The sequence below is a fragment of the Sardina pilchardus genome, chromosome 17 (assembly GCF_963854185.1).
Source record: "Sardina pilchardus chromosome 17, fSarPil1.1, whole genome shotgun sequence".
Lineage (NCBI taxonomy): Eukaryota > Metazoa > Chordata > Actinopteri > Clupeiformes > Clupeidae > Sardina > Sardina pilchardus.
In genome coordinates, this window is record NC_085010.1 from 19,024,199 (window position 1) to 19,036,295 (window position 12,097).

At 43.9% G+C, this 12,097-nt stretch overlaps 2 protein-coding genes across 2 annotated transcripts; both read right to left on the reverse strand.

The window, feature by feature from the left end:
• Window positions 1–1,074: 1,074 nt before the first annotated feature.
• On the reverse strand, window positions 1,075–9,157 carry tmem209 (transmembrane protein 209). The gene is made up of 15 exons (XM_062518377.1): window positions 9,062–9,157; window positions 8,447–8,616; window positions 8,297–8,355; window positions 8,065–8,196; window positions 7,489–7,715; window positions 7,002–7,206; window positions 6,673–6,848; window positions 6,198–6,269; window positions 5,513–5,609; window positions 4,374–4,499; window positions 3,906–4,003; window positions 3,392–3,506; window positions 3,023–3,120; window positions 2,796–2,869; window positions 1,075–2,439 (listed from the first exon to the last, which is right to left on the reverse strand). The coding sequence occupies exons 2-15, from the start codon at window positions 8,581–8,583 to the stop codon at window positions 2,385–2,387; spliced, it is 1,671 nt and encodes a 556-aa protein (XP_062374361.1). The 5' UTR covers window positions 8,584–8,616; window positions 9,062–9,157; the 3' UTR covers window positions 1,075–2,384.
• Window positions 9,158–10,396: 1,239 nt separating this feature from the next.
• LOC134062521 (U5 small nuclear ribonucleoprotein 40 kDa protein-like) lies at window positions 10,397–11,879 on the reverse strand. The gene has a single exon (XM_062518551.1). It carries the CDS (start codon window positions 11,707–11,709, stop codon window positions 10,666–10,668), a length of 1,044 nt encoding a protein of 347 aa, XP_062374535.1. The 5' UTR covers window positions 11,710–11,879; the 3' UTR covers window positions 10,397–10,665.
• Window positions 11,880–12,097: the final 218 nt, after the last annotated feature.

Here is a 12,097-nt window from a genome sequence, read left to right on the forward strand (position 1 = left end):
GTGGGCCATTAACTACAGCTGTACAACCAGCTTTTGCCAGCTCATTGTGTTAGAGACATACAAGCATGATTGTGATAGTTTTCACATTTACATGTATTCATTTAGCAGACTTTTCATCCAAAATAACAATTCTATTGCAAGGGACTACAACACTTGGGGTGAAGTGCCTTGCTCAAAGGCACTTAATTGAACCCTCAACTCTTCAGGCTACTGCATGCCACTATGCTACCATCGCCCCATATTTGCCCGTATGTGCCAGTTTAGGGGAAGAACATGTCACATTTGGTGTCTGCCTTATTATAACCCAGTGCCATGAGCTGGGCCCTTTATCTAATTAGAATTTCTTAATTCTTGAAAGATTGGAGACTTTTAACCAATATCACCTATTCAAAGTTTACTCAAAAGACAGCAATCTTTCAAGAATCCCTCCCAATTCTTGTCAACGTTATTTGGTGTAAGAAAGGAGGCCATAATTTGTCTATCCGAGAGCTTCCTTTGTCTGCAGGCCAGCTGGTGGGTTGTTGGCACACACAGAAGAGCATCAAAGCTTGTAGAGGTGGAACAAAAAGTGGTTGGTAGGCACCACATAGCTGAGAGCATTTGTAGCGGAGGGTAGTTATACTGATGCGTGTGAGACAAACGGATGTGTATTTTCTGCCTGCTACCCAACCACCACATCTCATGTTTATGGTTTTGTGGTGGGCAGGAGCTGCCGTCCACAAGAGGCAAAAGCCTCTAAATGCCTTCTCCGTCAAAAATGAGAGAATGTTGGTGAGCGTATGTGGAATCCTCCACACTTAGTCTTCGTTAATCAAATAATTTAGCTTCAAAACATGCTGAATAGCACTCTCTTACTGTTCTAAAATATTGATTTGTAGACAAAAACCTATAGGAGCCTGATAAAAAAAAAATATATATATTTAAAAGACAAGTGGTCAGGAGGATAGAGGGTTTTGCATCTAAACTCTTCAAATATGACACTAAAATGCGATAAAAGCATAACATACATGTTGTTCTCATAATCAGTCATGAATATAAATTAGCTCAATTATTACCAATCCTATAAAAAAACAAAAAGGAAATGACACAGTTCTGAAAGGTCTTCCTTTGTTATTTAATAACAATTTACATCAACATGAGATCAATACAAAAAAAGATCAATCACTGTATGCAGTCAGTGTCAGCAGTCCCTGGTCCCCACTCTTTTAACATAGTGGGTAAAAAACGACAAGAAGCCCTTTTGAACAGACCCGCCATCCAAATGGCTATTTCAGGCAGAGTGGACTTTGGCACATAGACAGGTTTGGCTAATCTAGTCTCATCTGACTTAACGAACGTCCATTCCCAGACACATAGGGTCGGTTTCCCAAGAATGGATTAAGCCCAAACCTGGACGGAAAAGATCTTCATTGAAGGGCTCTTCTAGTCTAGGACTATATTGGACTTAGTCCATGTATGGGAAGTGTCACAGATAGCAGTTGCCCCTGGGACAGATTTATTCAGTGGATCGGCTATAGACCAAGACCAGCTCTACTCTAGCATAGTCAGTTAAGGTCAAGAAAAGCCTGTTCAGTTCAGTACAGTGTGAGTCTAGATCAGGTCAAGAAGACACAGCCAGTCAGGGGCAGACAAGTATGTGTATCTGTGCTGGATCTACACCTGATGGTCCCAGACACAGTCATTCGGTCTTAAATAGAGAGCCGCCTGACTTGAGTGTGATCATGTCTGCCCCGAACACAGTACGCTAGCAGTCAAGCAGGCCAGGGGCACAAGCTCCATGCCACTCCATGCTTACTACAGTCAGTGATGAAGAGCAACCACGTAACTCAAAGCAAACCAAAGTCACAAAATCAAGCACACAAAGGACCCACACCCTGACGAGCATCAGGACATTCTAATGAGAAATGTTTTTAAAAATATAATGCACGCTTATATACATTCAAACCACTGTGGGTTCCTTAAACTCCACACGTACACAAACCCTCCCGTTCATTATATACAAGCCTGACTTACGACTAAAAACAAAACGAGCTACTTTAAAAAAAAAAGAGCACACATGCACGCAAATTCAAATTTGACATTTGATGAGGTACGACAGGCCAGACACTGGCTGGAGTTTTTCTTTTAAGCAAGCATTCACATTCAGTAATGCCGTTAAGATAACAGTGTCTTCTCGTAATCTAGCAGTCGTAAATACAGCACTATTAGTAAACACTGGTAACCGTGGCAATGAGAGTATTGCAGTGCACACTGGTGTGCGTGCCACCTATAGTCTGCGTATTGTATCTGCCATCAACCTCGGTGGAAGAGCATTCATCTTTGTGCTGGAGGAGTCGGCTGTCCGTATGTGATGTGCTTTAAAAGGTGCGGGTGGAGGCAGAGCCTCAGTCTCCGAAGATCCAGAGGATGTTGACGCCAGACAAGCCCAGGTTTACTCTCCTGCGTAAGGGAAAAAAACATGACTCTCAAAGGGGATCTAAATGAAACAGCACCATGTCTCTGCAACACACAGACAACCCATCAACTGCACCTTACAACATTAATTTCATTTTTTGTAGGTTTTAAATCAGCTTAAATAGTACGCATATCCACTGGAATTGGCTTACATCAGTTAGCCTATGGTTCTCTTTTAGCTGTAGGCTAAGCAAACTGCAAGTTGCAGCCCCTTCCAGTGAGTTATGCTGAGCTAGGCTAACGTGTCAGAATGGGCTATTGCACACACATGTGAGTGAAGAGAAGTCATGCATCCTCTAATCTAACTGTGGGGTAAATAAGAGGAGCAGGAAGGGTCTTACCCCAGCATCCCCGACTCCTTGGTCTTTATGATGAACAGGAACATGAGGACTGTGTGGAACAGGTTGTTCCGGCCCTGTGGAGGCAGACGGGGAGGGGGGCAGGGGGGTTACATTCAGGATGGACAGACAGACAATATAAAAATGTTAATGGGGAAAACAGAGCAAAGCTGCAGGAAAGAAAGCCCCCAAAAGAGAAAGAGTAGACAGGAAGGTGAGGCCAACCGCACCTTAGGCAGGCTGTACACATGGCCCTGATAGATGAGCTGGTAGTGGGGAGGGTTTATGCTGCTGTGATGGATGCAGAAGAGATTCTCATTGGTCACATCTGTTTGGACACACAGAAAACAACCAATCACAAACTGACAGACAGATCAACCAAACCTAAATGCCATTAGTCCTGAACTTAACTTAGAGTTAGTTTGATAGCTAACAGATCGATCAATCGCTAGACAGATAGTACTTCATTGTCAGACAAAGAATGTTCTGTAAACCAACAAACAGATTTACATGTAATAGGTTTCAATGCATTTCTACTTCTACTTGGTTCTGACCAACTGTTCAGCCTGGGATGTTTTGTGTGTGCATGGGTCCCTTACCAGGCTTGTCTGGGGTCTGGCTGAAGTGCTGTGAGGTGAAGGTTTTCCCATCTGGGTACTTTGGGTGTGGGGGCAGCCTGGAGTCCAGGTACGTGCACAGCACGTGCATCAGAACCTACAGACAGACAGGAGGAGATCAGTGCTGAATATCAGAGCTGCTCCACTCATTCTCTCATTGGCTGTACCGGCAGAATAAGGAGACTCTTTATGAAGTTATCCAATAAAATGTGCTTACAAAAATGCTTAAAAAGGAGCAATTCCTGGAAGCTGTATATTTGAGTTGCTCTTTGGATGGCTACATCTATTATAAAAGAGGGCCTTGGGAGTTAGTCTTGTTTTGAATAATAGTATTGTGCTTTTTGAAGCAATAATAGCTTGACTACAGTTTTAGGCCTGCATATGTGTGTGGGCAAAAAGGGCCACTGTCTGGTGGCAGACCACCGTCCAGTCATGCGATACCGTGTGTGTGTGTGTGTGTGTGTGTGTGTGTGTGTGTGTGTGTGTGTGTGCTCACCACAGAGTCAGTGGGCAGGTCTGTGTCCCACTTCCTGTTCTTCACGTCTCCGCCCCCGTTCCAACGAAAGGAGCTCATGCAGCCACTATGAGCCAGCTCTGTTGTGAGAAAAGCACACATTTCAGTGCACCTCACTTTAAACAACTAATATATACAACTATGACATCTGTTTATATGCTTAAAATATCATAATATAGAGACTAGACTCAACAATACTTAAATTGTTAAACTGTTAAATTAAACAACTGACAAATTTCACTGCATTCTTTACTTTGGTAATGACATGCATGTAGGTGCATGATGTGCTTGTATCCTAGTTATTCTTAGATTTTAGCTATAACCTCAGAAACCTCAGAAACTAGGCTTTAGAACCCTGAGCACGATCATCTCTCTCTCTCTCCCACACGCACACACACACACACACACACACACACACACACACGCAACACACGCAACACACACACACACCTCTGATGCGCTCCACAAGGTACTCCTGGTTGGGGCTGACGTCCAGGTACTGCACGATGGCGTTGAGGGTCGGGATGGCCGAGGCCTTGGTCACCGCTGCCTGCTTCAGGCTGCTAATGCTCGTCTCTATCACAGAAGCATGTGGACAACATAACCAAAACATTCTATTTAGGGTTGATTCATGGACACAGGGCTGATTGACAGGAAATGATCTGTGCCTGAAATTATCAAATCATTCAAAAACAATATACACACAAACAAACAAACAAACAAACAAACAAACAAACAATACAGTATAGCCTTTTTTTGACATCGTACATGGCCGAGCTCAAGCCTGAATTCAGGCACCACGCCTGAACATTATCAGGCCTGTGGACAACATAGCCTAAGCACAGCTCATCACTGGAATAACGTGCAAAACTTCGGGTGATAAAACTCAACGAGGCTATGTCTCAAATCTCGTGTAGGTTACTTCTGCACTTGCCCGATCATTAATCACTAAACCCATGTAGAAACTAGAAGACTAGCCTAAAGCGTTCGGCGTATGATTTTTATAAAGTGTGCGTGTGTTCCTGCATAATATTTGCAGCTAATCTTTGCATTAGCGATAAAAATCCGTTGACACTGTTCAATTGGAGTGTCATGAGTGTAGCCCATCAACACGAGCAGGCAGCGCTATGCAACGCAATGTTTTGAGAACTGTCGGACGGCCTTTTCTATTTTCTTTGTGCCGCTCGCGTTTCTCTGCTATTTTGAATGGCATCAGTATAGACAGACAAATCAGTCAAGACAATCACCCGATCTTACATGGTGTTACAGTGTATCTCTGTAAACATTGTTGCGAGTCTCGTTTTAACGGTGTTTTTCAGTGTTTCGTAGTTTTATTGGCTACCCGCCAATGTGGCAGGTAGGTTGAAAGTTTCCATGAAAGTTTCACCCGCCAATCACAAAAGTTACCCGCATTTGGCAAGTTGGCGGGTGCCAATTTCATGCCCTGTCCACAGAGCAACTTGAGGCCAAGTGCCTTGCTAAAGGACACAATGGTGGAAAACTGGGAATTGAACCCACAACTATTCTGGCTACTGCCATGCTAGCCCAGGTTCTTAGCCATGATGCTACCACTGCCCAAAGTCTCTCACCTCCGACCTGCAGCTCAGGGCAGCCCATCCTCCTGAGCTGGCTATTGATGGAGTCGATCTCCTTCACCAGAGGGACCAGGATGGTGTCATTAATCCACTGCAACACACACACACACACACACACACACACACACACACACATTAGGGAAACCTTGAAAAAAAGACATCTCAGTGGAACTCACTTCTTTAAGGAAAGGATAAAAATAAAATAAACTTCATACTGTAGTCCAGACCATAATTCATACGACAGCCAACGTACAAATGCAAAAAGCAAAGTGTCTTGTGCATGAACAAAAGGTATAGTGCAGCATATGGTGGCACTAAGCTGACCCACTGATGTTTGCTCTAGAATCTTGCATATGGTATTCAATTACCAGTAGTTCATTCATTTTTGCAAAGTTATTAACGGTTAGCTTTAGTTACTTACGGTTATTTCCCAACTATTAGCCGCGGCTTATACATTGATCTTGCAAAATTTCTTCGCTATGAGGTTACATTGCTTCATAGCTACAACACAGACAGTTAAAAACCTTATATACCAAGAGCCTGAATGTTTTTTGTTTTTATGTGCATTCACATTTAGCTTCTCATTTAAATGGAGCTGTACCTCGTCAACACTGCATTGTGCCCTTGAGGACGTAACTTTGATTAGTAAGTGTGAAATTACTTTGCTGTGTCAACTCACATTTCTCAATTTAGCAGTCCATGTGTCAATACTGTCAACCACAAGGCGACTGGTAGTTATTCTGGCCCAGACCTACACGCGAGAGAGAAAGAAAAAAAAAGAAGATTAGAAAAGACAATAAATAAATAAATAAATAAATAAATAAACACCACAAACCAAAGTTAATCCATTAGGCTACTTTCCATTTTTTCCATAAAGACGAAATAATCACATCATAATGGTGGTACTTGGAGAGCCAGTTGTTTTCTGAGGTGGTACTCATTATGAAAAGTTTTGAGAACCTCTGCTCTAGCTAATATGACGTCATCATTCTAATTTATGAGTTACGCTCGCATTCATATTAACTAAAGCGATTCTTTTTAGCTATAACTATCATTCTTGGTGTGAACAGCCCTAATATCAAGTCAAAATGGCTGCTGTGAAAGAGGCCCATTGAGCTGTGCGAGACGCTCTTTGCCCCCTGCTTCCTCCTCACCTCCTCGGCGGCCTGCTTGGAGCCCAGGTCGGTCTCGTCCTTGTGGGCGGAGGGGGCCTGCGAGCGGCAGGCCAGCTGGTACTGGAACTTGCGCAGGCTCTGGGCGTAGTCTCCCACCGAGCGGTTGTAGTTCCAGAAGGTGGGACTGTGCGCTGGGGACGCCGACTCTGGGCTTCCTGCAAACAACAACAAGACAGAACGCAAACAATTAGCCAGGAGTGGAGCGTGGGTTTAAGACTGGGTGTTCCCTGTCTGGTGCTCTTTGGTAGCAGAGTTGAATAGTTTCGTAATTTTATTATCATCATCATGATGCTGCTGCTGCTACTGACCCAACTGGCTGCGGTGGCTCTTCTCCTCCTCAGAGCGCAGGAACCGCTCCAGGCCCTTCAGGTCGTCGATGTAGTCCTCCTTCCCGCCGGGGGAGTTGAAGACGGAGGGGGACGTGCGGTAGCGCGCCCTCAGGCTGGAGCCCTCAGCGGGGCCAAGGCTACTGGGGTAGGGAGGGGAGCCAGGGGACGGACTGTAGTTCAACACCTATCGGAGAGGGGAAAAAAGAAGCTTTTGTTCAGTGCTACTTACAAAAAATGGGGAGCAATCAAGCAACAGTGCGAATACAGTGGAATTTTGAGGGGATAAAATGGATTTGAATTTGAACATAAGTAATAAAACTTTGCTGCTATACTACACTGCTCAGTAAGAAACAGTATTTATTTTGTACTGTTTAGCACCAAAAGCAAAATGCTTTACAGTTCCCAAAATCCAAATCATATAACATAATATTGCACAGCCCATGGCCATGGGGTTTGCTGCCCCTACCTTTCCGAAGGCAAGTGAGGGAGAGTAGGGCCCTGTGCTGCCCGGGGTGGAGGGGCTGGTGAGGGGGGGGCTGTAGCCGGGCACGCAGCTGGGCGAGAACTTGGGGCTGGCGCTGGCCGGACGCGAAGGGCTGAAGCTGAGCACGTTCTGCCCCTGCAGGGGGGAGGACTGGGTGGCAGCAGGACTCTCCTTCTTCTCTGGCTTCGATGGAGGGGAGGCCTTGATGCCTGAAGATTATTGCAAAGATAGAGACTCAGGATTGCTGAGAGTGGGTGTGACAAATGACATTTAATATACTCCTAATTGCTATATTTAGCTTCACCACTTATGCTATACAGGCAAGCTTAATTTTATTCAGATAACATTTCAGGCAACATTTTCACAGAAGCATAAAACTAAAATATTATCTTCATAGTAGTGCTTAATTTTGTTCATAGTGTGTTTTAATGCACGTGTTTCAGACAATCCTTCAAATGCACCAAGAATGCTACAGTAGTAGTAAACCTAAAAAGCAGTACTATGAGTAGCGCTAAATTCAGCAGAAACACACACGTGTCTTCCTCCCACTCTGCTTACCAGAGTTGCCTAGCCCAAGGAGACGATGCTGATCCGGAGAGACAACAATAGAGGAAGGAGCCATAGTGTACTTGAAGTACTTCCAGAAGTCAAAGAGGGCGTTGAGGCTAAACAGAGCTGCCAAGGCCAGCTCTATGGGACAAGACAGACAGAGACAGGTAGTGAATAATAGTCATACAAACTCACAAGCATTTCATAGACACTGAAATAAATAAACACACGAGTCACTCACCAATGTACCAGATAGGCCAGTATGTAATGTTGTAGTACCGACTGAGCAGTTTTCCAGACCTAAACGGGGTTAAAGTGACAGTCAATTGCTGTACAAACAAACAACTCATGTGTAGTACAAGTGATTGAAGCAACTGGCGGTGCACCGTACATTTCAGTGTAGATCATCCCAGCGAGTGATACATTTAGAACAGCCCAGGCGAGGACCACCTGTCTCTCCTGTTCCTCCCGTCTCATCCTCATCGTCCTATCGATGAGGTTCGACATGCCGTTCTTCGACGGAGTCATGCTACCATAACACGTTTGTTGCAATATCTACAGCTACAAATACAACAAAAACGTAGACAAAAACACAAACAATTCGGGGGTTAGCATTTAAGGATACAAAGGTATTGACATGGGCCTATTCAACAGTCATTCGCTACAACTTGTCTAGAAAGTTTGACGGACTGCTGTCACACGTGTCAACAAAACAAACAATATAGGGCTTCCAAAGCGGTAGGGAAATATGTGTAACAGTGCCTACAAGATAAGAAACCACACAATCTCAAGAGCTGCCAAACACAAAAGGAACATATTTACATTTAATATAACTGGAATGGCCAACATGTATAGAAGCTAGCTAGCTAGCTAGATGGCTAGCGGATAACTTCCTCTGTGGCATTGCTAAAACAAGTTTGCTCTCTCTCTCTCTGATGACAGAAAAGACCTACCCGCCAACCTTACACAAAAGCAATCTTTTTTTTAAATAAATCTATATGCTTACATCAGATTAAAGTGAAATACTTGGTCTCGAACAGGCACCGATATGAAATTTCCCACTCAAACTGGACTAACAGCGGCAGACCATTTTGAAAAGTACTTCCGGTTGAATTGAATAAGACCCGCCCCTTATATTAGTGTGAGTGGGTAACCCAGGGGTAAACCTGTCCTTACAGGCAGAGCCCTCTGCTGTGGGGTAAACCCATAGATATTAGGCCTACAAAGCCAAGATATTATATAATAACCTATGGGTTAAACCATGGACAGTAAAAGATTAAGGGTTAAACCAAAGATCCTCCGCTTTAACCCTCTCTGGTTAAACTTTGAAAGCCACTAAGATATCCGAGACTTTTGCCATTTTATCTTTCTTGACTATTGTTGTGCGTGGATTTTGTAGACACAAAAGCTCATACTCATTTAGAATGTTTTATGTTAACATGCTTTGTATGTATGTTTGTTTCGTTTTCAGTTTATTTACTTGCATTTTCAAAATATAAACAAAACTCCCACTTACACATCTGGGGATTTATTTATGATGGAATGTGTAGCCTACATGTGATGATGAAAACCTTTAATAGTTATTTTCATTATTAGTTGTGTTGCTTTCTTTGCTCACTGTGATATCAGAGAGGCTTAAGCGGATCAAGCATCGAGCATTGGTGATACTGAAGATAGTAAGGCAGCGGACATGTGGGCAGACAATTACTCCGACTGAGTTATATTAATAATATCTCAGCCGTACATGTCTGCGATTCAGATCACTTGTGTGGTTGCCGCTGAGAGAACAGAGGAAGACAATAAAGCAGGATATAAGAGACAGCTAGAGTTTAAGACAGATGGTAGGAACCTACTAGAAACTCTTCATAAAACATGCCTGTCTGGATAGTTAATATTTTAAAGAAACATTTACTGTATGTGGAGTCTGCTAAAGTATTGATATCAGTGAAACAGAAACATCCATTGCAGTGAATTAAAGGGTACATTGAAGAGTGAAAAATTGACCACAATAGCCATGTATCAGGGTTTCCCCTGCTAGCAAGAGCCTATAGTTAACGTGTGAATGTTAATCATTTTGGGTCCTTAAGATATGTCTTGTGTCCTGATGGGGTGATAGTAGCGTAGTGGTTAAGGAGCTGGGCTAGCATGCAGGGGACACTGGCCCTTGTAACAACTCAAATAAGCCACTTTGAATAAAAGCAGCAGCCAAATTAATAAATAAAAATGATAGGATATGACTAAATGGAAATCACAATTCTCATTGGAGTCCCACACCCCCACAGCTCAGTTGGCGGCAGTAATACACCTTTGTTACTGACAACCCATATGAAAAACAAAACTCTTATTTCTCAGAATTGTTTATTCTTTTTTTCGTACAAAGTATATACACATCTTTTTTTGGCTCATTAAAAAAATTGAAAAAACAAAACAAAAAAACCCTCTAAATATGACTGAAAATCTCTAGTCTCTTATTCTCTCATATGCACACAAGCAATCACCACACAGATCTTATTGACGGCATCAACAGCACATATGACCCATGGTCCATGGACAGTATTCCCAGATCTTTCTCTGCTCATTTTTCTGCACCATGGCAGAGAAGCCACCCATCTACTGGATCTCTCCGATGTACAGCCGTTTGTCGCTGGAACCAGACAGGATGATGGGCTCTTCTGGATGGAAGCTGACCTCGTTCACAGACCCTGCATGACCAGGGAGTTTATAGAGAATCCTGCGAGAAGTGGTGTCCCAGACGTACACAAACCTATCAGCAGAACCAGCAGCAATCTTACTGCCATCCGGGGACCAAGCGCAACGCAGAAGGTTCTTTTCGAAGTTGTGAACGTTGCCCTGGAAGATCTTCACGCATCTCTCTTTGGGCGCAAACGGTCTGACGTCCCATACTCGTACAGTGTTGTCCATGGAGTTGGACAGCAGGTATGATCCCTCTGAACTCAAGGTGAGGCCAGTCACAGAGTCCCCGTGACCCTGCATGCTGTAGATCAATTTATTCTGTCTTAAGTCCCACACCTTGAGGTCATTATCAATGCCTCCAGACATAATCTGATCACTGGTGTCGTTGAAAGTGACGCTAAGCACTTGGTAGGTGTTCTGAAACGTGTGGACAGATGCTTTCTTTCGGATGTCCCACAGCTTGACGGTGCCGTCATCGCTGCCAGTGCAGACCAGCTGAGGACCACGGCGTGCTGGGAAGCAGGAGTTCACGAAGGAGGTATGACCTTTCAGACGTTTTACACGTTCGCCCGTTTCTGCGTCCCAAACACACACGGTCTTGTCCGTGCTAGCCGAGAAAAGAAGGCTCCCATCAGTGTTGTACTGAAGTTCCATCACCGCTCCACTGTGGCCCTTCAGAGTGGCATAGTTCTCACACTCCCCGTATACGTTCCACATCAAGATGAGGCGCTCGTAGCCAGCAGAGGCTAAAGTAGCTCCATTGGGGTGAAATTTGCAGCAGTTCACCTCACCTTCATGTCCTGACAACAGCATGATCGGGGACTGCAGGCTAGAAGTGCGAGGCGGTCCAGTGGTCATCAACTGCTGGGACTGTGCAGCGGCCACAAGCTCGGTCCTGGGCCTCTTGAACGCCATGGGCACCACCGCCATATCAGCAGCACGTTTCACGGGTTCAATCATGATTGCAGAAGTACAAAATATTGAAGGTGTAAGTTGGTCTTCTGTTACGATGTCTTTGGTAGAATAAAACCTACACAAATAAAGTTAGAAAGTCCGTGAAAATACTGATTACAAACAAAACCGCCACCATTCATCAAGCTCTGACTTCCTGTTTCCGCTGGAAAACGATGCGATCTAAGGACCCACGTAGAGGTGTTCGAAAGATATGCCTTGTTTAGATAAATGAAAAAAAGATACATTACAAGAAGTAACATGGTATTATAGGAAAACATACATATAAATATATTAACAGTAGTTATCAGGGTGCTGTTATGTACGCTCAATCTATTCACACTGGGAAACAAAATATTATTTTCTCTACGGATTTATAAAAGGGTACCTATATTTA

What these genes read in the sequence shown, in the direction of transcription:
- tmem209 (XM_062518377.1), bottom strand. Translation starts at nt 8,583, where the DNA reads ATGACTCCGTCGAAGAACGGCATGTCGAACCTCATCGATAGGACGATG. An exon ending in CCTTGTGGAGCGCATCAGAG is followed by an intron (nt 4,004 to 4,373) that starts GTGTGTGTGTGT and finishes TTCTCACAACAG; the next exon opens with AGCTGGCTCATAGTGGCTGC. An exon ending in ATGTGTACAGCCTGCCTAAG is followed by an intron (nt 2,870 to 3,022) that starts GTGCGGTTGGCC and finishes CTGCCTCCACAG; the next exon opens with GGCCGGAACAACCTGTTCCA.
- LOC134062521 (XM_062518551.1), bottom strand. Translation starts at nt 11,709, where the DNA reads ATGATTGAACCCGTGAAACGTGCTGCTGATATGGCGGTGGTGCCCATG.